At 35.3% G+C, this 25,840-nt stretch overlaps 1 protein-coding gene across 5 annotated transcripts in view; it reads left to right on the forward strand.

Annotated features, from left to right (window-relative positions):
• The window catches only part of RABGAP1L (RAB GTPase activating protein 1 like), a 724,498-nt gene that overhangs the window by 201,003 nt on the left and 497,655 nt on the right, over nt 1–25,840 (forward strand). For all 5 annotated transcript variants that reach the window (XM_072733070.1, XM_072733072.1, XM_072733073.1 and 2 more), the window contains 2 exons: nt 1,999–2,092; nt 18,533–18,683. In XM_072733070.1, coding sequence (XP_072589171.1) covers nt 1,999–2,092; nt 18,533–18,683 — 245 coding nt within the window. The remainder of the gene's footprint in view (nt 1–1,998; nt 2,093–18,532; nt 18,684–25,840) is intronic.

A 25,840-nucleotide genomic window follows, 5' to 3' on the forward strand; every position in this document is an offset into this window, starting at 1 on the left:
TATTGAATATTAAGATCATTTGTCAAATGTTGGAAAATTTTTTTTTGTTTTTTTTTAGTGTATTTTATACCTTCATATAAGCTTTTAATTTTTAGGTAGTCAGATTTCTTAATCTTTCTTATGGCATTTTGGTTTTGTTTCATTCCTTTCCCAGAGAGAATGAGAAGAATCTGAGATTCTCTGTGTCAGTAGTACTTTCTGATTTTTATTATAATCAAGATTAATGATTTGTTTCCTTTTTTTTTTTCCTTTTCATTGTGTTCTTAGATTTTGGTCTCCATTTTAGCGTATACAATTTCATCAAATACTTTGGAACCTTGGTGTATTATTATTTACTGTGGAGCAAAATAGAATATAAGATGCGACCATCTTGGACCATGCCTAATTGAATCTAATTTATATTATAAGTACTCATACTTGGTACCAGTTTATAAGAAGAGTGATCAGCAGTCCTTTTTGCCTGAAAGATTCTTAAGTTTAACCTTTTTTCGAGTGTTAACTTTTAATAGTGTCCCTTTTCACGCTCAAAAAGTACCTCAGTTTGGATAAAAAATTATAAGGATTATAAGGGATAGTTGTTCACATGGATAGCTTTTAAGAATATTTTGACATTTAAGGCTTAAATTATTTTCTGTTTACATTATTCTTCCAATACTTAGCCATACTTCATTTGCTTTAGCTTTTTAAAAATCTCTCATTTCTATTACTTTCATGTTGAACTTGTTGCAAAATTCACAGAATTGTTAATGTGAGGTATTTCTAGAGCAGTAATGTTAGTGTCTATCTTCTTGAACTTCATTTTTATATCCAGAATAATGTTTACTTTTTTGAACAAAGCATCTGAAATATGTGAAAGCATTTGTCTATGTGTGTGTATATGTTTTGGTTGTACTTTACTAAATGTGTGATAAAATCTTTTTGTGTGAATATGACCAAATCTTTTAACCTGGCCAAATAAACCTTCCTTTATTGTATTGTTTTTTGGTGTTGATGCTATCCAGCAATATGAATTAGTTTATACTTGGATCATTGGCTTTGTAGTATGCTAACTAATACTGTTCTTAATACAGATCCCTGTGGGATTCACTTAATGCCAGTCAGTTCCTATTGTGTTCTAACAACGTTGATAAAACATTGGTCCTTGCTATGAGCCAGACAGATTGTTATCTAGCTTATTTTATCATTCAGATCATACTTCTCCAGACTTTTCTTATATAGTACTGTGTCAAAGTCCTTGTTATGATGTAGATAAATTGTGCCCATTTCCTTTCTCTTCCAGCTCTGTTACCACTTGATTTGTACAGTTTACAGTTACTCATTTTCATCACTGATTGTAAGCTGTAACTCAACCAATCCTATTCTTTCTAAAACTATTACTTTATATATATTATGGGATATATTATGAAGTTGCCATTTTAAAAGGCCAAATAGTTTAATCTTTCCTTTAGTCAAAAGTATTTGTACTTATGAATATATCTTTAAAACCTTAAAATTAAAAAAAAAACCTTAAAATTTTTTCAATATTTTTAGTTTTGTGTTTATATCATTATATATATATATATATATATATTAGCATTATATATTGATATATATCTGACTTGACTTCAGTGCTTATAGGGATCATTAATAAAATACTAATATTTGAGAATATTAATCTGGTGAGTAGAATATCACATAGGAATTTCTAATTGTGTTATCATTGGCTTTAAAATTTTACCCTCTTGGGATAAAGTTATTTATGTATAGGTATTTTCAATTTCATAGTATAGAAATTGTGAATAAGAATTTTCATAAAATGTTTATGCTTTGAGAATATATTTATCTAGGCACTAAAGATAAATTATATTAATGATTTTACTTTTTTTGCAATGGGCATAATATAAACAGAAGTATTGTTTGTTTTATTAGATACATAGTCATGTTTCTTGCTTTATAAGATATAAATGTCAAATATATAATACAGTGTTTGCCATTTTTGTTTTTGTGTTTCTTCTGCAGAGAGTGATAATGAACTCTCAAGTGGAACAGGCGATGTGTCTAAGGATTGTCCTGAGAAGATCCTATATTCTTGGGGAGAATTGCTAGGAAGATGGTAAACATTTATTTTTCTCATTGAAAATTTTATACTTACATAGTTATTGTTAATTTGTCTTATTAATTAAAATCTATATGTTTATCTTAATATTAGTATTTTAATGTACTTTAAAAACAAAAAAGTTAAAACATAGTTCACAGATATTCTTTATGTTTGGCTGGGTCTTCCATCTAATATGGTTTTACTTAACTTACTTTTGGAAGACACATTTGCTTTATTATTTCATTCAGACATAACATTGCTCAGAGTAGTTAACTCTATGCTTTATTGCCCAAACATGTAAATATCTGTTGTTAAAGGGTTACATTTCTTTTCTCTACTAAGCCTATTACCACAATAAAGGGCTGTAGTGCTTAGAATTATTCATTTCACCACTGACTGATAATAAACTGTAACTCAGTCTGTTTTTTTCTTGTGACTAAAACACTTTACATTTTGGAGTATTTTATCTAGAACTATAAAAAAGGGTACTTTGTTCATATTTACTATATATACTCTGTATTTATTATAGGTAAGTCTTTTAGAGAGGTAATCATGGCTACCATTTGTTAGTAAAATTAAAAAATCTTGTCAAAAAAAAAGACTGCCATACCAGGATATAGAAACCATACTGTATTATTGACTATACATATCAAATTACATGCATGCTAGTGGTCTGGGAGAAACTACCAAGTCTGGGCAGAATTTCACACATTTTATACAGTAAGTAAAGTGGAAGAAAGAATAATTAAAACTTTATCTTTTAAAAATAATAAATAAAACTTTATCTTTTTAAGAGACAAATGAATGCTCCTTATTATAATCTCCGGTACACACTCTGAGAGACTCCTGAGTGAATTTAGGAAATATATACTTATAGTTCTGAGAATTGGAAGGCTCATGACTTCTTACTTAGAATCTGGAGAATAGTTTTGTCAGCTTCATGACCAAAGTGTTGAATCTATTATGTTTTCAAGGAGATGCCCTAAGAGTAAGGGAGGGCTAGCTGCTTCCCCTAATTAAACAATGAAACTTTAATCTTATTTATCTCACATATACCACTGTAAAATGAACACATCTCAGAGAGTTTACTTAACTCATTAATTAATGGGAACCAGTAAGATTTTAGAACCAATCAAAATGAGAATTCATTTTAGAGATTTATATTCTTGATAATTCACTTGCATTGTCACGAACAGGAATTTTTTTCATTGCTGTGGACAAGAACTTATGCATTGTTATCAATTTTCTACACATCATCTGTTGAGAGTTGTAAATTTGCCTAGTCAAAGACAAATAAAGGCATACATTTCTGTCATATCAGATAATATCTAGAAGCTGATTGACTCATGTACGTGCTGTTCACCTTTCTAAACTTATATGTTTTATTGATTTCATTTAGTGTTATTGCCTCTTTTAAGTGAATAATTTTCATTTTCTATGCCCTGAGTTAAAGTGATTCAACACGCTTGTTAAAGGTGATAAGGAAGACTTTATTTAAGGCATAGGTATAGGTATAGGTATCACTGAAATGAGGTCTTTCAGTAGGGGAGAGGGACTGGGCTCAACTCCAAATACAGCAAGGAAAATTACAAATTTATAGCCAAGGAGAGGATGGAGGTCCACAGATGGAAAATTAGAGGAGACATCAGGAGTAAAGGGGTCCTGGCTAAACTGACCTAACAGGATTCTTGCTAAAGGTAGATTAGGTTGATCAGGCATCACCTGAGGATGGTGGAAGATGAGGAACTCAAATATCAAGGATGATCAGATATGGAGGGTGAGGGATCCTGGCTAAACTGACTTTAGTAGGATTCTTGCTAAAATAGAACAATGCAGAGATGAACATGGAAGCTTAAAAATCAGGGCCTATTTGAGAAGAGAGTTCAGATGAGGCTGAGTAGAGTTTGGTCAAAAAGAATGTTTTTCATTAGTTAATAGATTTTTGGGGCAGCCCCGGTGGCCCAGTGGTTTAGCACTGCCTTCAGCCCTGGGCGTGATCCTGGAGACCTGGGATCGAGTCCCATGTCAGGCTCCTTGCATGGCGCCTGCTTCTCCCGCTGCCTGTGTCTCTGCCTCTCTCTCTCTCTCTCTCTCTCTCTGTCTCTCTCTGTCTCTCATGAATAAATAAAAAAAAAAAAGAATTTTGTAGGACAGTTAGGTGTTGGGAATGGGGAAGGGGTGCTGATCAGAGCAAGAAGATTGTTAAGTCAGAGTCCAGTTGGGAGAACAGAAGCCCTGCCAGCCTTTTCAAATAGAAGGGTATTATTGCAAGAAATTGGTTTCTAGTGTGTTAGCATGCTGAAAGACAGAAAGAGGACATTAAAATAACCCAAGTAGTAGGAAGCAGCAGTATCCTCAGAGGTGGAGAAATAAAATGGAAGAAATATTGTCAGTGAAATATAGGAACTCAGTGGAGATCTCCTGAGGAGCTGATGCAGGGACTTCTGAAGAAGGCTGCCCAGCTGGTTGTTTAGGCTTCTGAGGATACTCAGAGCAGCTAGGGTTTAGAAGGGCCTGGGGAAAAATATCAGAAAAAAAAAAATAAAAAAAAAAAAGAAGAAGAAGAAGGGCCTGTGAAAGGAAGGGCCATTTGGTTAGTTCTTGGATTCTGAAGAGTTACCCAGACCTCTGAGCTGGTGGGGAGACACAATGTGTTTGGTGCTGGTATTTCCTAGAGTACCTGGTGGGTATCAGTAATTATCAGTTGTGGTATAGCTACTACTGGCAAGCAGTCCTTGCTGTTCTACCTTTCGATCGCATGCCATTGTTAACCTAACTTGGAAACTGAGTTTTACAAGGTTATAGGATACAAGGTAGATATGCAAAAATCAATCCTATTTCTATATACCGGCAACGAAAAATTGGAAATAGAAATTTAAAATCATGTAAAAGCACTAGAAAGAGGCATGAAACATTTTGGTAGAAACTGAACAAACTGTTACTAGATCTATACACTCTATACACTGTATCATTTGATATAATGAAAGAAATCAAAGAAGATCTCAGTAAATGGAAAAATAATACCATATTTATAGAATGAAAGTCTCAATATTGTTAAGATTTCCATTCTGCCTGTGGTAGTCTTTGGAATCAATGTAATTTCAATAAACATACTAGTGGAATTGATTGGTAGCAACTGCAAAGCTGATTCTAAAATTCATATAGAAAAGCAAAGTAACTAGAATAGCCAAAACAATTTTAAAAATGAAGAACGAACTTGGGAGACTCATACTACCTGATTTCAGGTACCATAAAGTACCTGATTTCAGCTTACCATCAAGCTACATTATTCAAGACATTATTGATTAAAGGATAGATACATATATCAAAGGGGCAGAATAGAGAGCCACACAATGTAAATCAACATTTCTCCAGGAAAAACATACAAATGACTAGCCAGCATATGAAAAGATGCTTAACATCATTAGTCATTAGGGGAAGGCAAATCAAACCACAATGAGATACCACTCATTCTTGCAGTTCCTTAAAAGTTTAAATAGAGAGATAAGATATGGCCTAACAATCTCACTCCTGCTAATATGCCCAAGAGAAATGAAAGCATCTGTTTACATAAACATTTGTACTCAAATGTTCATGATATCATTATTCATAATAACCAAAAAGTGAAACCAATCCAAATGTCCACCAAGTGATGGATAAATAGATATGGTATATACGTATGATGAGATATTCAGCAATAAAAATCAAGTACTGGTACATCTATGACATGCATGATCCTTCAGAACATTATGCTATGTGAAAAAAAGCAAATCAGAAAAGAGTAATTGTATGAATTCATTTATGTGAGATATCAAGGATAGGCAAATCTATAGAGACAAAAAGTAGATTAGTGATTGTCCAGAGCTGGAGTGAGGATTTAGGTAAGTGGGGAGTGAATGCTAAGAAGTACAGGGTTTCTTTTTGGGGTAATGCAAATGTTCTAAAATTGGTTGTGCTAGCGGCTATACAAACTGTGTGAATATATTAAAACCATTGAATTAATTAAATGGATGAATCGTATAATGCATTATATCTTTTTTTTTTAATTTTTTTTTTAAATTTTTTATTTATTTATGATAGTCACAGAGAGAGAGAGAGAGGCAGAGACACAGGCGGAGGGAGAAGCAGGCTCCATGCACCGGGAGCCTGATGTGGGATTCGATCCCGGGTCTCCAGGATCACGCCCTGGGCCAAAGGCAGGCGCCAAACCGCTGCGCCACCCAGGGATCCCAATGCATTATATCTTGATACAGTTGTATGCAAAAGGAAATACACACATATATGGTCTGTTGATTGTAAATAAAAATTTAATTGAAATTCAATGGAGAAAGGATAATCTTTTTAGCAAATCGTGCTTTAAATTGGATATCTATATGCAAAAATTAAAACAATAAAAACCTTGAGGCACACTTTGCCCTGTAATGAAAATTAGCTCAAAATGAGCCATAGACCTAAGTATAAGAGCTAAAACTATAAGAGCTATAGAAGAAAACATAGGAAATCTTTGTGACCTTTGGTTAGGCAGAGATTTCTTAGATATGATACCAAAGGAATGATGTCTGAAAGAAAAAATTTATAAATTTGACTTCATCAAAACAAAACTTTTGTTCTTCAAAGGACATTCAGAAGAATTGAAAAGCTACACACTGGGAGGAAATATTTGCGAAACATATCTGATAAAAGACTGGTATCCAGACTATAAAAAATTCTCAAAATTCAGTCTTAAAAAGGAAACAAAAAACAACCTCATTTAAAAATAAGCAAAAGATCTGAACAGCTATTTTACCAAAGAAGATATTTTGGATTACAAATAAACCCATGAAGAAATGCTAAACATTAGTCATTAGGGAAATACCAATTAAATCCACAGTGGGCAGTACTATGCTAGTATACACATATTCAAATGAGAGAAATTAAAAAGCAAAAACAACAGCAAAACACCGATAATACCAAGAGCTGGCAAAGATACATAGCAACTGCAGCTCTCATGTTTTGCTGGTGGAAATGCAAAATGGTGCAAGTGTTTTGGAAAGTTTGGCATTTTCTTAGAAAGTTGAACACATACTTCTTTTACTACCCAGCAATTCCAATTCCACTCCTATGTATTTATCCAACTGAAATGAAAACCTGTGTACAAAAGTCTACAACATCTTTATTCATAATTACCCCAAACTGGAAACAATCCAGATGCTCTCCAACATGGATCAACTAACTGGTACATACATCCCGTCAATGGAATATCCTGAGCAATTAAAAGAATGAACTACTGATTCATGCAACAATATGATGGATCTCAAATGCATTATGTTAAGTAAAATATATCAGATATGAATCACTTAATACTATACTTACACTTTTTTAAGATTCTAGAAAAGCCAAAACTATCATGATAGAAAATTTATCCGTAGTTTCCAAGAATTGATTGTGGTGGGTGATGTTGACTACAAGAGAGCAGAGGAGAATTTTTGAACTGTCCTATGTTTTGGTTACAGTGATGACCACACACCTGTATGAATTTGTCAAAGCTCACAGAACAAGGTTGAATTTTAAAATCCTAAAAACCCAGAGTATTAATCCTGAGCATTTTAGTTGTTGAAGCACAATATGCTACTACTACATCAGAAAACAAAAGAAGAAAAAGAGACCAAATGCTTATTTCATATTGTGTAGCACACAGAACACATTAGAACAAGTAATAAATATGAACGAAGGAAGGAAATGGGAAACAAAAAGAAAAACAGGAATGAAATTTATGGCCTATATGTAGAGTAACTCTTTGAAGTGCATGCTTTTCTTAGGGCAGTGCCTTCATTATCCCTTGTATTCACATTCCGTTCTCTTTACTTTGATTTGTAGTATTTATTGTAGGAATCACTATCTATTCTAACTCTTCAAAGTTATGTCACAAATGCACATGACCTTCTCAAAGTTACTATTGTCTTATAAGCCCTTATCACAGTGCCTGGAATGTAGTGATGCACAACAAATATTTATTGAATGTATTTTTTTTTCAAGATTTTATTTATTTATTCACGAGAGACACAGAGAGTGAGGCAGAGACATAGACAGAGGGAGAAGCAGGCTCCCCATGGGGAGCCTGGTGTGGGACTCGATCCTCGGACTCCAGGATCATGCCCTGAGCCGAAGGCAGACACTGAACCACTGAGCCACCTAGACATCCCTGTTGAATATATTTGTGAATGAAAATTCCTGAAGGGACAGATCTCTGTCCCTTCAAGTCTATGAAAATTTTACATAGTTACATTTTGTACTTAATTATTTTTTCTTGTGTAATTTTTAAATTAAATTGATATACTTGTTAATTATAAGTAGATTCTCTTTTAAAAATATTTTTATTTATTCATGAGAGATGCAGAGAGAGGCATAGACATGGGCAGAGGAGGAGCCTGATGCAGGGCTCAATCCTAGGACTCTGTGATCTTGATCTGAGCCAAAGGCAGACACTCAGCCAATGAGCCACCCAGGTGCCCCAGTAGATTCATTTTCATACGACAGTTATGACCGCTTTGTGTCTTGTTCATGTCATGTTATGGTGAGGTTTTTTGACTTAAGCATTTTAAAGGCATCATTCTGGCTCTGAAGTGAAAAACATCATAAGAAAGCAAAGACAGAAGCAGGCAGAATAGTTAGAGGCTATTGTAAATAAACCAAGAGAGAGACGATAATGTCTTATGCCAAGTTAATAGGAAAAAGTGACATGTGATCAGATTTCCAATTTAAGACAGAGCTTATAGAATTTGCTTGTGTTTCCTGTGTGGCCTGAGAAAAATAACTGACCAATGTTGCCAAAGTTTTTGGCTTAAACGACTAGGTCTTCCATTTACTTAAATATGAAAGATAAGAGGAAGAAGAACACCTTTGAAGGATTAAATTAAGATTTTGGAGATGTTGAGATGCCTTGTATACATCAAAATAAATGTGTCCTTTAGTCAGTTACATGTAAGATTGAGTTCAAGGTAAAGGTAAGGATGAAAGTAGGAGTTTGGGAGCCATTGGTGTATAGATGATTTTTAAGGCTGTTAGAATGGGTAAGATTTCTTAGGAAGTGAATAGAGAAGTCTTCCAGGGACCAGGCTCTTGTCCGCTCTAGTGTTTGGAGGTTGAAGAGATGAGGATCATGCAAAGAAGTCCAAGAAAATGCAGCCTATGAAGCTAGGAGAAGAAACAAGATAGAAATCAAAGGAATTAAATCTGTCAAGAAGGGAATGATCAGTTGCTGATAGGTCAAGTCAGAGTAAGCCTAAGAATTTTACTTGATCCAGCTTTTCAGATGTCACTGATGACCCTGATGGGAATCTCTCAAGGTAAGAATGAAAGCTTGATTAGACTGTATATAAGATAATCAGCAGGTGTAGAGAACTCTTCAGAGTAGTTTTGCTATAGAAGGATGATAAATAGGGACAAGTTAGGAAATACATGTGGACTGAGCGGTTATTCCAAAAATGAAGATGGTCAACTTAACATGTCATATGTTTTTGGAAATAATCAGGAGAGAAAATTTGATAATGCCAGAGGGAGAGGACTAGTTGCAGGAGAAGTCATTGAATAGGCAATAAGATTTCTTGACTAATGGAGGAGTTGTATTTAGGAGCAGAGATAGTTCATTGTAACAAGAGGAATGGTGGGGCATGGCTACAAATAGCTGACTTAGTCTACTTACTGTGTGCCAGGTAAAGTGCCTGAGCACTTTAGTTGCCTTATTCTAGTTACCACAGCAACCCTCTAAGGTAGGGATTATTATTATCTTTATTTCAGAGATGAGAAACTGAGGTGTAGCTATGTTAGGGAGCTAGTATAAAAATACAAGCAGATAATGGCAGTGAATAACTTGCTCAAGATCCCCAATAGGTAATTTGCTCTAGAGCCAGTGAGTAATTTGCCCACAATCATGCAGTGAGTAAAAGACCATGTCAGGATTTGAATCTAGGTAGTATGGCTCCAGAGCCAGAACTTTTTAAACCAGTGGACAGGTGCCATTTCTGTAATGTGGGCAGGTTAGGTTACTGGATTAGTATTTATTTATTTATCTAAAGATTTTATTTATTTATTTGAGAGAGAGAGATCACAGAGGGAATGGAAGAGGGAGGAACAGACTTGCTGCTGAGCGGGGAGCCCACTGTGGGCCTTGATTCCGGGACCTTGAGATCACGACCTGAGCTGAAGGCAGATGCTTAATAGACTGAACTCCCCCAGGTGCCTTGGATTAGTTTTTATAGAAGTTTTAATGAGAGAGAGAGAGAGAATAAATTAGGAAAATTGATTCCCTTGCCAGCCTTCTAGTATGAATTTAAAGAAAAACCATGAGAATGGCAGGAACATAAATTACTTTGATGACTAAATAAATAGCAAATTGAGAGCTTTGCTGTGTTTATAAAATTCAGGATTTTATAACTTGATATATAACTTATATATATATAACTTGATTGGAACATACGTTTATGAAGCATCATCCTAGGCTCTAGGAGATAAATAAAGACATAGTCCTACCTTTGAGGTTTATAATAAAAAAAGATAGCAATGCATAATCGTAACATACCACTTTTACAAACTGATATTGTTTCATGTTTCTTTACCATTTTGCTTTTTTTCCCTATAAAATGACAAGTTACTTGATGATTTCATCTAACTGAAAAAAATTCATCTACTCTTTTAGGAACTGTACTAGACTTTGCAGGTTTAAAGATGAATAGGAGGGATGCTTAGGTGGCTCAGCAGTTGAGTGTCTGTCTTCCGCTCAGGGCATGATCCCAGTCCGGGATCGAGTCCCGCATTGGGCTCCGTACAAGGAGCCTGCTTCTCCCTCTGCCTGTGTCTCTGCTTTTCTCTCTGTTTCTCTCATGAATAAATAAATAATATCTTTTAAAAAATAAAGATGAATAGGAGATGATTCCTGCCTCTGTGGAATTAGCCATCTTACAGAGGTATATAAATATTTCATCATAATTGTGATGTTATAAATACGCAAAAGTGAGAAAATAATACAGAGTAAAACCTCATTTGCCCACCATCTAACTTCAGTAGTTATCAACACAGTAAAGATGATCCTCAACAAATATTTTAAAGCTAAAAGTGCTATGGTACTTTGTATTATTTAGGAAGAAACTGTAAATAGAGAAACCAGTTGGAGGCATGAGTTGATGAGATCTTACAAACTCATGGGCCTTATAGGCAGAGAAGGTTCCAAATGGGGAAAGGCTTTTGAGGTAGAATTGACAGAGCTTCTCAGCTATAATTCAATATACATTTTTTTTTAAGAAAAAGAAAACTTGGGATCCCTGGGTGGCGCAGCGGTTTAGCTCCTGCCTTTGGCCCAGGGCGCGATCCTGGAGACCCGGGATCGAATCCCACGTTGGGCTCCCGGTGCATGGAGCCTGCTTCTCCCTCTGCCTGTGTCTCTGCCTCTCTCTCTCTCTCTCTCTCTCTCTCTCTCTCTCTCTCTGTGTGTGTGTGTGTGTGTGACTATCATAAATAAATAAAAATTAAAAAAAAGAAAACTTTCTAAATTATATTTTTAGTAGTGGACTTCAAGAAATTTTTCTAATTAATTAATTAATTAATTAATTAATGATAGTCACGCAGAGGCACAGAGGCAGAGATGTTCCATGCACCGGGAGCCCGATGTGGGATTCGATCCCGGGTCTCCAGGATCGCGCCCTGGGCTAAAGGCAGGAGCTAAACCGCTGCGCCACCCAGGGTTCCCGACTTCAAGAAATTTATTGAAAGAATCTGAGGAAGCTTTTATTTTTTAAAATTTTATTTGAATTCAATTAATATATAATGTATTATTAGTTTGAGAGGAGAGTTCAATGATTCATCAATTGCATGAAACAGTGCTCATTACATCATGTGCCCTCTTTAATGCGCATTGCCCAGTTACTTCATCCCCTCACTCATCTTCCCCTCCAGCGACCCTCAATTTATTTCCTATAGTTAAGAGTCTCTTATGGTTTGTCTTCCTCTCTGATTTCATCTTTATTTTTCCCTCCCTTCCCCTATGATCCTCTGTTTTGTTTCTGAAATTTCACATTTGAATGAAATCATGTGATAATTTGTCTTTCTCTGATTGACTTATTTTGCATATCATATTACCCTCTAGTTCCATCCACATTGTTGTAAAATGGTAAGATTTTTTTTTTGATAGCTGAGTAATATTTCATTGTATTTGTATACCACATCTTTATCCATTCGTCTGTCGATGGACATCTGGGCTCTTTCCATAGTTTGGCTATTGTGAACATTGCTATAAACATTAGGGTACAGGAGCCCCTTTGGATCACTACGCAAGGAAACTATTTTAAACAACTAATATAACTGATTTTTTGACTTTTACAGAACTTGCTGCATCTTCTACAAATCAAATGTTTTTATTTGGCTCATTATTGCAGTTGTGTCATTGTAATTCATATGTATAAAAAGGGTAAACTTTGTCTAATTGAGAGAAGTTTATATCTGTTATACAAAGATTGATAAGTTTTAATTGCTCTTGGAATATCTTTTTTATTTTTATTTTTTAAAGATTTTATTTATTTATTCATGAGAGACACAGAGACAGAGACATAGGCAGAGGGAGAAGCAGGCTCCCTGCAGGGAGTCCGATGTAGGACTTGATGTGGGCCTTGATCCCGGGACTCCAGGATCACGCCCTGAGCCAAAGGCAGGTGCTTAACCACTGAGCAACCCAGGCATCCCTGGAATATCTTTTTAAAACATTAGTGTTCTTTACGTTTAGAAGCTTTCAGTGAGTCTTAGCAATACTAGTTAGGTACTTACATGAAGTTATTTTTGTGATTTATTTAGGTAAAGCACCTGTTGTGTAAAGTCCTACAGTTTTGCTTGGGGGACATTTTTCTTTAAAGTGAGGAGACTGTATTCTTAATAAACTTTTAACTAAAATATAGTTGAAAGTATTTTGAATTTACTTTACAACAGGTAGGTCACTATATTGAAATAAAGTGAAACCTTTATAGATAAAATCAGAATTCAGTTAATTAAATATACCATGAGAAAGATGTAAAGGGAAAAAATTTAACACTAATTTGAAATTATCAGAAAGAAATAAAGATAGTAATGGAAAGAAAGCTAAAAACAGTAGTGTAAAAAGAACAGTAGTGGATGTCTGTTATATGAGACTGTACTTAAAGTGTCTTGAAGAAATAATTGCAAGAAAAAAGTGAATGAGCTAGAATTAGGGAAGAGAGCCAGGGGCGGGGAGAGAGGAAGAGAGGAGACATCTGTGATGGGAAGACTTGGAAAATCCTAGCTGGCAAATGGTAGCAAGATTTCTGTCACATGTTAAATATATTTATAATAGTAGTACAGATGACTTGAATATTAAATTATTTAGGGAATTTTAAGGAATTGGGCGGAACTACTTCTGGATACCTGCTTCTGGTTCTGAAATTGTGTGGAAGCTGTTGAGATTTTTGAAAACTGGAAAAACAGAGTGCCGACTCTGAAAACTTAGGTATAAAGGTCAGATTTTGTAAAAGGAAGATTTCCTAACCAGAAAAATTAAGGAACATCTGAGGTAAAAATTAGGTATTGGTTTATTGAATCAAACCATCTTCAAACTTTTCATTCTCTTTTATTAGTATATCAGAAAATTGATACATATTTAGTAGGCACTTTGATGTGTTCTTCATGGCTATACTTTCTAAAGTGGGCAAGTGTGGTCTCTCAGCCTAACCAAGCATCAACAAACTGCTTGGAGAACAAAATGAAATATAAGCTCAGAATCAACCTGAAAGATTAGAATCACTAAGGAGGAATATTTATAGCTTTCTTCCTTTTCACATTAACATATAATGTTTCATTTTTTTCAACTGAGAAAAAATCTTGCTTTCCCTCCACGCCAGTATGTGCTCTTAATCTTCAGAATGACCTTTAATCTGTCTTTTTTCTTGAAGTTTTTTTTCTTTTTCTTTTTTTAAAGACTTTATGTGAGAGAGGGGGAGTGAGGGTGCAGGGTGGGTCAGGGAGGGGCAGAGAGAGAGGGAGAAGCGCATTCCCTGCTGAGCAGGGGACCCTGGGATCATGACCTGAGCCGAAGGCAGATGCTTAACCAACTGAGCTACTAGGCATCCCTTTTGAAATTTTTCTTAGTGTAGCTTGTTTAAGTAAGAACTAGGTTTACATATTTAGATATTCTCACTGTTGGGGGAAGGAGAAATCTCTTGTCTTTTAGTTTCAGTTCTAGCTGTTCCTCTTCCTGAGAGAATGTTTTAAAATGGGTCAAGCTGCTTCCCTCACGTTCTCCTGTCTCCCAGCCACCTACTTCTACCTCCCTTCTGTCAAAATTGCCCTAATTCCATCACTGACCACTCAATGTCATTCAGTGGCTTTTCTTCTCATCTCTTGATTTCTCTGCTGTTTCTGTTAGAAGTGATACTTTCCCTTTGAAATTCTCTCTCAACAGGTTTGGAAATAGAAAAAGTCCTCATATGCTTAGGTAGTTTCAAGAAAGATGCCTCTTTTGAAGGTAACTAGATGAATACATGGCAGCTCTATGATCTTATTAAAATCGGTGAGAATGTTTGCCTTTAAAAAAACGTTTTTTTTTTTTTTTTGCTTAGCCTTAGTAGTTGATCATACTAATTTAATTTTATAAATCTGTTCACTCATTTGTCTAAAATATATTGAATGCCTTCTATGTGCTAGGCACTGTTCTAAATACTTGGGGTGCAAGAGTAAAGAAGACAGAGATTCTTGCACTTGTGGAGTTTATATTTATGTATTAGAAAATACCTCCTTACTATATATCTTCTACATGTGTGACTCTTTAAATAATTATATATCTCTTGTTTCCAGTGCATGGTTCAGCACATGTAATAACTAGTTGCTTATTTCTAGATCTCTTGATAGCTGTAGTTAATGTTTTATTAAAACAGTGGTCATATGTAGTTATTAATAGGCAGTTTTATCAGAAATATTGAAAGCAATGATTGTATCCATAAATTGCTGTTTCCTTTGGGTCCTCACTGGTCATAGATGTATACTAGTAGTATTTAGCTTACTATCCCTTTGTGCTCCTTATTAAGTACTAGGGTGCTGTATGCAATATAATTACTGTATCATTACCAGGGTAATCAGTAAATTAAAGCTATTAATCATGTAGTATTATGAATGACCTAGTTCTTTTTAAATGTCAGTCTATGAAGATAAATAGAGCCTAGGTTTTTAAATAGGAGAAAATATTTTTTTTTCATAATGCTTGGATAGATAGATAGCTGAGGGTAAGCTAGAAACTGAACGTTGATTGAGTTGAATCATACTGTGGTAAAATATTCATTAGGGGTGTGTGTATGCATGTGTAGGAAAATATATTCCAAATATAAAATCATATAAATCATTATACAAAATGATCTGAGCCAACATAATATTCAATGAAGCTATTTGCCAGCAGTATTGGAAATATATCATAGAAGGACAAGTGAATGTTAGCAAATTGTTGCGAGGTCCAGGTTGAATAAAATTGGTGGCAGTGGAGATAGAAGCACATGGAATTTGGAAAAGTTGGGAAAAAATACATTAGGTTTGTTGATGGTTTACTATAGGGCAGAGAGTAATGTCAACTCCCAGGTTTCCAATTTGAATAGATTGTGGTGACAATCATTGAGGTGAGGTACCCTGGAGAACAAGGTTTAGGAAAAAAATATGGATTGAGATTTGGACATGTTGATTTTGAAGTGCCTTTGAGCCTCTGGAGCTCCAAAGACATGTGTATGCGTGAGAACGCTCAGAGACAAGAATGCCATAAGAAGTCGATCACTGAGAAAAGTGTAGAGAGAACACTCAGAGCACTTGGGAGGTTCACAGAGGAGAAACAACAGCAGTGGGGTCTGGGAAGGGGAAGGGAGAGGGCTTTGTCAGTGAAGCCAAAGGAAACAAAGTGGTCCATAGTGTGAAAGGATTGAAAAATGACCCTTGAACTTAGTGGCATGGAGAGAGGTCATGTATTACTTCAGTGAAAACTAAGGAGAGATGAAGAAGCCATGTTGAGCTGAGTTGAGGAATGAGTGGGAGAGGAGGAAAGAGAGATAATGACTCTCTAACAACTCTTGAGAAATTTCTTGCAAGGTAGGAGACAGTATGATAGCCAGAGGGTTATGTGAGGTTGAGGAAAGGTTTTTCTTACATGAGAGGTATGTATTGGAGTTTTATTTTTTAAAAGATTATATTTATTTATTCATGAGAGAGACAGAGAGAGAGAGAGAGGCAGGGACACAGGCAGGGGGAGAAGCAGGCTCCATGCAGGGAGCCCAACTCGATCCCGGATCTGCAGGATCAGGCCCTGGGCTGAAGGCGGCGCTACACCGCTGAGCCACCCGGGCTACCCTGTATTGGAGTTTTAATAGCTGTGGTAGTAAAAAGCGATAACGTAGTGATCTCTATATAATGTGTAGCATGTGATATATTTAATTACTTTGCTATTCCCTTATATGAGACTTAAAATTCAGAATATTTTGCATTTAATTTCAGAGAAAATGACCTTTATACACTCGTGTTTTTAGTTAACTCAGTTTTTTACCCTAAGAGGATAGAAACTCAGCTACCCTCAAGCCACATGTATTTTTTTCTATTCAAAAGTATAATCAGAACCAAATAAATTGTGAGAAAGATCATTTTATATGACTTATCCTGGCTCTTTTGTGACATAATATTCTTTTACTAATCTTAAACTCAGTTGGCTGGTGAAGAAGAGGCAGTTGGAAAGAGGTTACACGTGTCACATAGCTTGCTCAGGTGTAAGTCTTCTTGAGAATATCTTACCACATTTTGTGAAGCATATTTAGCTTTATTTTTACAAATTAAAGTTATACTTTAAAAACATGAAAGAAATTTAGAGAATTGAAATGACTTTTTTGGTGTGTGATTATAAAAGAATTTAAGTTGTAAATTAATTGTAAATTTAAGTTGTAAATCATTGTAAATATTTCAAACAGTATAGGAAAATAAAAGAAATTATTTTCCTCTTAATTCTATTGCACACATTTATTGGAGTATATTCTTCTGTATTCTTTTCCTATGCAGGTTGAAATCAGGTTTCAAAATAGTATGTGTTAGAGAAAAAGAGGAGCAAGAGAGGGAAGGAGAAAGAGAATGAATATGTATTTAAAATAATACTATATATAAAATTTTGAGAGAGGGAGAGAGAATGTATATTTAAAATTATACCATATATGCTGTTTTGAAACTTCCTTTTTTTCACTTACCAGCATAACTTTGTTCCCTAATGTGCAACAGCATCTTAAATCACATAAGATCTCCCTCCTTTTATTTAATTTTACTCCAAGCTAATCAGTATGGGCAGTTCAGATTCTCTAACTCAACAATATAAAAGTTGAGGCTGAAAGAAAGCAGAATAGATAAAAACTTGATGGTTTTTAAAAAATATTAATGGGATGAGTTTACTTGAGCTTTTGAGTTATGGAAAGTACAACAGTTCTTCCAAAATGGCCAGATGATGACTGAATGGGAAAGGAATGGAACATATTTTCAGAAGAACGGTCTGCCAAAACTGAGATCTGGGCTGGAGATGGAAGAGTGTATATAAGCTAGAGAAAGTTGATGAAGTAGATGAGAGGGCAATTTTAGAAAATAGACATATTGATTCTCTGACTTTTAGGGCTAAATCTGGAAACCAAAGCCTGAATGTTGGGTCAAACCAGAGTACATCATCAATGTTTGGAGTCCAGGTGGTAATACCAAGGTCAGCTCTAAGCATATAAAACTGGCTAACAAATACAAGTAGACATAAAATCTGAGCAAAGAGACATAAAAGACAGCTCCCAGGTTCAAGTTAGGCACCAGGAAAATGTTGAGGAATGGAATTTATACTCACAAGACTGGGAACTTGTTAAGTTGTGCAGATTATTGTAGTCGTATACTTACCATGTCATCATTGACTTAATGGCAAAAAATACTTGCCTGTGTTTTATTTCTAAACACCCTTGGAAATGGGTATGGTTAATAAGTCTATGCTATTCTCCTAGAAAAGTGGAGTTGTATATGTTGTATAAGTTTTGAGGGAAAGGTCTAGGTCCTTCTTTTAGGGAGTACTTTGGGTCAGGATGTAGGGGTATAGTCAAGACATGATAAGTCTGTGATCCACTTTCAGCTTCCCATTCCCCTATTCCTTGTCATTCTCATGCCATTAACCAACTTGTCCTATGTTCATGTCAGGGGATTCAGATGGTTCTTTTTATGCCTTGAAATGCTTCCAAGAAATATATAATTAACGCACTCATTATGATGAATAAGTTCATAAGTTCCAGGATATCACCGAGCTACTGATGTATCTCATGCTCTCCTCCCCAGTTTTTCCCTCAACCCAGGCTTACATTTTTATGTAAATTTATTAATGTTCTTTCCATAACAGCAGCAGTTCAGCAGTGGTGAAGGGAGTATGAATGGTTTGTTTTCTTGTTTTCTTAGGCACAGTAACCTTGGTGCACGACCAAAGGGGCTCTCCACTCTAGTGAAGAGTGGAGTCCCTGAAGCACTGAGGGCAGAGGTATGGCAGTTATTAGCAGGTTGCCATGACAACCAGGCAATGCTGGATAGATATCGCCTTCTTATCACAAAGGTAGGAAGCTTTTTTCATATTCTTCTCATTGGACAGCATATTAAATACTGTTTTCATAGCTGCAATAAGTCATAAATGTTTTAAACTTCTTTAAAAACTGTATTGTTGTGCAGTGAATGGTTCTGCCTTTTGTTCTGAGCACTTGTTGGATAGTGTAAAACAGTGACTTCACTTTCATTTTTTTTGTTGTTGAAGTGAAAGATATTTATATTTCAGGTGTTTTCAATTAACCTTATTGTATAAGATTTATATACAGTTATATTTGTATACCATATAATTGTACTCTAGTATAATTTTAAAATCAGATTAACTTAAAATGAAATTAAAAGGCCTTCTGTGCTTATGTAACCATACATGTAAATGATGTAGATAGTTGTTCAGACTCTTATCCTGTCAGGAGCCCCTGGTTCCAATGTAAATACCTGTGCTTATGTCCAAAGAAATGATTGCAGAGCATATATAAGGGTAATCCTCAGGCCTAGAGTCTCCTCCTAGGTCTTGCCTCTTAATTTTGTAACGTACTCTAAATCATGGATTTAAAAATCTCTATTCATAAATGAGATTTTTTGATAACCAAGACTTTGGTCCTCAGGATTTATCAACTTTTCAGAGTCTTTAGCCCCTCTAATTCTTTCTCCTCTTCTTTCTCTCTGTGCCTACTTCCCTTCCACAAATATTTTCTGATTACCTAAATTTACCCACTGCTAAATTCAGATTTTCTTTAAAAAAAGTTTATAATTTTTTATGATTAGTGTTTTCTGCAGTGATCCACTTGTGTGTATCCACATATGTGTGCGTATATATCTAAAGTTCCACTTGTATTTTTAAAATTGCAACACAAAGGATATTGAGTTATACTAGTATTTGCTGTGCCATGGTACTGAGGTCTCAGTATGTTGTTGGGTCCAATGACCACTTGTCCCATGTGATTCAAGAGTGATCTGAGGCAAGAAGGGGCTTGCCACACCTTGGGAAAGAATAACCGTGGTGTTCCTACTCATGTGTGTACTTTCATAATATTAGAATTTTCTTGCAATTTGCATACTCAATTACATGAGTTTAAAAATTGTGTAGTTTTACCTTTAATACCACAGGGTATATAAGTGATTTAAAGAGATTGTTATCACAGGATGTTATATATCAAGATACTAAACAAACAAACCCCAAAACACACTAGTCTGTCCCTTCAAGTAAGAATTAATGTAGTGATAAGGGATGGCAAAGCAACTACTTCTGGACGTAAACTCATGTTATAGAGAAGGACACCTGAAATGTTTGGTAATTTAAACATCACTACGTGATTTTGTCACACTGAAAGCTACATGTGTTATTATAAAACACTTGCATCTTCTTAACTTAAAAACCTGGAATCCAAAATTTCAAATATGTTTAAAACTTGTACAAGTAATTACAGAAAATTTGGGACTGATTGTTAAAAATATAAAAATAAAACACTTTCTGGTTTACTGATAAGAATTCATTTGAATGGGTGCTTGGCTGACTCAGTAGAACATGTGACTCTTGATCTTGGGGTTATGAGCTTGAGCCCCATATTGGGTGCAGAGATTACTTAAAAAAATAAAATCTTTTTTTTTTTTTTTAAGAAAAAAAATTTCGGGATCCCTGGGTGGCTCAGTGCTTTGGCGCCTGCCTTTGGCCCAGGGCATGATCCTGGAGACCCGGGATCGAATCCCACATCGGGCTCCCAGTGCATGGAGCCTGCTTCTCCCTCTGCCTGTGTCTCTGCCTCTCTCTCTCTCTCTCTCTCTGTGACTATCATAAAAAAAAAAAAAAAAAAAGAAAAAAATTCATTTGAGAAAATGATTTCTTAACCAGATTTCAATAAAGTGATTGATGGATGGGACTGAAAAAAAAAAAAAAAAAGATGCTCCCCTATTTGGGTCTCTGGATTTCTGTAAGTCTTTTTCAGATATTGATAATGATTAAAACCGTGAATCAAGAAAACTGATTTTGAAATAAGTTTCAAATTGTTTCATAATCTGCTAAATGAACATTTTAAAATAACTCATATTATATGATCCTGTTTACATGAAATGTTTAGAATAGGCAAATGCATAGAGGCAGAAGGTAAATTAATGGCTGCTGATGGCTGGAGGATAGAATTGGGAGTGACTGCTAACAGATACAGGGTTGCTTTTTGGGGTGATGGAAATGTTCTGGAATTTCATAGTGGTGATGATTATATAATATTGTGAATATACTAAAAAACACTGAATTGTATACTCTAGAATAGTGAATTTTATGTTATGTGAAGTTTATTTCAATAGAAAAATTGCACAAAATAAAATATTTTTAAATGATTCATTCAGTATTGAATATTTTTGTGCAGCATAAGTTTTTCATTGTTTTTATCTTATTTATATCCTATGTCTATGCTTTATAGGATCTATTAGTACAGTAGCACTTTTACATAAGAAAAATTAATAAAATAAATATACATGTATTGGAAGTTTATGCCCAGAAAAGTTTTTATTAATGGGAGTATCTGAGAAAAGTGTCCAGAGACCATAACTCTGGGTGTCAGATCATTTTTTTATATAAATAACAAACTGTATACTTTTGATGGCTGTTTATAGAATAGCAGCTACTGCTATATCCCTTTCTCTACTAAGAGGCTTCTAAAATTCATAACTTTTAGGATTTCAGACTTTGGGAGAAAAATAAAGAATAGTCTTCACAATGTTATTTATGAACTCCCAACAGTACAGTGTATGTCATATATATGATAAAAGCCTCCCCATATGTACCAAGCACCATGGTAATTTAGAGTATACAATTGCAGGAAGGAATTTAAGATCAAGAGACAGAATGACAAAAAATGTTTTCATTGAATAGAATATTTTCAGACTCTCTTTTACTTTGGGATTTGGCTGTGGTTTACTTTCTGCATGTGAAGACTGGAGGGAGACAAGACCCGTATTATTTTTTTATAGCAGTAGTAAACAGATGCCTGGGCTTTTCCAGTTGTGAGGCTTTGCATCTGCCTTTAGGCATTCCATTCTGGATCACCTACCTTTGTTCTGTAGTTTCTGTTTCCTGCAGTTTCCTAACTTGAGGAGCAAGAGTAATCCCCTCATTTTCTGGACTATAGTTACGGCAAACTTAAAAGCTTGCAGTCGTGTCTCCATCTTCTGCTCTTCTAACTTTTCCAGCGCTTAAGAACCTAAATTCTTAAGTTAAATCTCTTTTGAAATACTTAGAGCAGGTTCTCTTTCCCTGACTGAACTCTTGTCTGATGTACTTGGCACATGCTTGTCAGCTTGTTGGCACAAGATGGCTGCTCTGCATCTGGTGTTGCATTCAGAAAAGAAGGAAGACAGAGACAGTCAAATTGAACTTTAAGGCATCAGTCCTCCAGATTGTAAGTCTGCACAGAACTTCTGACACCACCTGCAAGTTTAGGGGTCCCCAGAGCCACTCCTATGTCATACTAGCTTATCTACAAACTTGAAGGTCCCTGTAGATACCTTGTAGGTGTATAGCAAAATGTTATAGAATGTTATATATTTGGTGTGTAGAACCAACGGAAATGTTATATATTTGGTGTGTAGAACCAAAGGAAAGGATATATAGGGCAGAATCTGAGACTGAGAGGGTTTTAGATATGAATCTTGCCATCTTCAGGGACACATTATCCTTCCTGGATCAATGTATAGTAGTACACACTTAGAAAATCGCCAACGCAGGAAGCTCACCAAGCTGTGGATTCCAGAATTTGTATTGGGGTTTCATTACATTGGCACGATTGATTGAATCATCACCCATCTGGTTGAACTCAATGTTTAGTTCTCTTCTCCCCTCCCCTGAAGTTGGGCTGATATCATCTGGATCAACATCTCTAATCACATGGTTGTTTTTTTTTTTTTTGGCTTGGCTAGCCTTCATGCTGAGTCTTCTTTTTAACATAAACTTGTCAAGGCCCACCAGGAGTTGCCTCCTCAGCATAACCTATCGGATATGGTTGAGGTGCCCACCATGAATGAAAAAAAGACATTCTGGTCGTTTGGAACATTCCAGGAGTTCAGAGGTTGTCTCCCATAAGCCTGTACTGAGGCTAGGCCTCTCTTTGGCATATCTGTACCAATTCTGTTGCTTTTTTTTTTTTTTTTAAAGATCCATTTATTTATTTTAGAGAGAGAGACCACATGCACATGAGCAGGTGTAGGGGCAGAAGGGAATGGAGAAGAAGAATGCACTGAGTGTAGAGCCTGACCTGGAACTAGCTGTCATGACCCATGAGATCAAGACCCACAAGATCACAACCTGAGCCGAAACCAAGAGTCAGATGCTCAACAGATGGAGACACCCAGGTGCCCTGTCTGTTGCCCTTTTAAAGGGCTTTCCCTTAAATCTTTAACAACAACTTTTACTAAATCTTTTTGGCCAGAATTCTGTTATGTGGCTAGTATCTTCCTGGAAAGTTGGGAATTTTTTATATTTTTATTTTTAAGATGGGCACATTGCTTCTCTTCTCTACCCACTGAAATATGGGCTTATTAACAAGGATGAAAAGAGAAAGTAAATATTGGGTAGACACCTACCTTTCTCTGCTACAGTTGCCTGTTAATAGAGGCAAAAGTTGAGATCTGTTATGGAATAATTTATTATAAAAATTAAGTTTCATAGTTTATTTTAGAATGGCAAATGTTTAAAAAGTGCTGCTAGAGATTGACTAACAATGTAGAATTTAAGAAAATATCATAAATATTTTCACATTCAGTTTATACATTGATGATTACATGATGTTTCAATTTCTATTGTTAAAAATTGTGTAGTTTATCAAAAACAACATTTTCATACAAACAGTATAGAAATGTGTGGCTCTGATAATGTTCCTTTATTCAAGCTCTCAAGTTATAACATTTCTGTGAGAGGAAGTACAATAGTATAGTTTCCTTGTCTTCCTTCTAATAAAAGATAATAAAACATGAATGTCAGTATCTTAAAAAACAATTTTGTCCGCTTTCTATGTTTAAGGGCAGAAATTAGATAGCAAGTGCCTGTTGCCAAGAGTGTGTGTATGTACTTTGGTGGTGAATACATATAAGTTTACAAGCTGCTTGGTAGAAAGAACATGAACACCCAGTAAGAAGTGCTTCTAGTATTTGGTACTTGTTGGTCATGGGTCAGCAGTTGGTAGTGTCTTCTTTTGGTCTAGTTAATTTTTCATGTCTTATCAAGGAAATGGCAATATTCCATATCAGTTAACAAAATGGTTCATCTTGAACAAATAGTTACTTTATAAAAACCCTACCGAAGACCTATGATTATGTAGGGAAGGAATGTGAAGTATTTACAGAAAACTTACCTAAGATTTGGCTTTTATGAAAAAGTAGTCTGTTGGGGCGCCTCACTGGCTTAGTTGGTGGAGCATGCAACTCTTGATCTTGGGGTTGTGACTTTGAGCCCCATGATGGGTATACAGGTTGCTTAAAAATAAAATCTTTAAGAAGAAAGAAAGTGAAAGAAAAGAAAGAAAAAGTAGTCTGTTTATCATTTATTCTTTAGTAGTGGTGTAATAGTCCAGAATTAGAAGCAACAAATCACATTCTGAAGCATTCTTTTCAGGTATGGTGGCTTATAGCCAGCAGACTGAATCTAGCTATAACATGCTTTGTGTAACCATTAGTACATCAAAGAATAGTATATGTATGTGATTCAAGCTTGTACTTTCTGTTTGACCATAGACTTCCTATTCATTATTTATTTTCTGTTCTTCACATATTATAATCCCTGAATGGCCCTCAAATGTATTTGATTTTGTGACTCCATTATACTACCACATCAAACATTGCCTCAGATGAGGAGGCTATCCTAGTGTGGTTTTATTGGATAGTATCTGTTTCAGCACTTAGCATTATACCAACACTATCCATGTCGTTGAAAATGCAAGATTTCATTCTTTTTTATGGCTAAATATATATCCCCCCCCCCATATCTTCTTTCTTTATCTGTTGATGGACACTTCGCCTGCTTCTGTTGTTCAGCTATTGTAAATGATGCTGCAGTAAACATGGGGGTACATGTAACCCTTTGAATTAGTGTTTTTCTATTTTTTGAGTAAATACCCAGTAGTGTGATTCCTGGATCATATAGTAGTTCTATTTTTAACTTTCTGAGGAACCTCCATACTGTTTTACACAGTGGCCACACCAGTATGCATTCCCACCAACAGTGCAAGAGAGTTTCTTTTTCTCCACATCCTCAACAACATCTTTTGTTTCTTGTGTTATTGATTTTAGCTTTTCTGACAGATGTGAGGTGCTACCTCATTGTAGTTTTGTTTTGCATTTCCCTGATGATAAGTGATGTTGATCATCTTTTCATGTGTCTACCGGCTGTCTGTATGTATTTCTTTGGAGAAATGTCTATTCATGTCTTCTCATTTTTAATTGGATTATTTATTTTTTGGGTGTTGACTTATATCATTTCTTTATACATTTTGGATAGTAACCCTTTATTGGATATGTCATTTGCAAATCTCTTCTCTCATTCTGTAGATTGCCTTTCAGTTTCGTTGATTGTTCCTTCACCTTGCAGAAGCTTTTTATTTTGATATAGTCTCAATATGGTATTTTTGTTTTTATTTTCCTTGCTTCAGGAGACATATCTAGAAAAATGTTGCTATGTTCAATGTCAGAGAAATTACTGCCTGTGTTCTCTTCAAAGATTTTTATGGTTTCAGGTGTCACATTTAGGTCTTTAGTCCATTTCGAGTTTACTTTTGTATATTGTGCTTATTTTGTGAAAGAAAGTGGTTCAGTTTCATTCTTTTGCATGTTGCTGTCCAGTTTTCCCTATACCATTTGTTGAAGAGACCATCTTTTTTCCCATTGTGTATTTATTCCTCCTTATTTACCATATACTTGTGCATTTACTTCTGGGTTTTCTTTCTTTTTCGTTAATTTTTTTTAAGATTTTATTTATTTATTCATGAGAGACACAGAGAGAAGGCAGAGACATAAGCAGAGGGAGAAGCAGGCTCCTCGCAGGGAGTCCGATGCAGACTCAATCCCAGAACTCTGGGATCATGCTCTGAGCCAAAGGTAGACGCTAAACTGCTAAACCACCCAGGCATCCCACCTCTGGGTTTTCTTTTCTATCCCACTGATCTGTGTCTATTTTTATGTCATACC

This window comes from Vulpes vulpes, chromosome 13, assembly GCF_048418805.1.
Source record: "Vulpes vulpes isolate BD-2025 chromosome 13, VulVul3, whole genome shotgun sequence".
NCBI lineage: Eukaryota > Metazoa > Chordata > Mammalia > Carnivora > Canidae > Vulpes > Vulpes vulpes.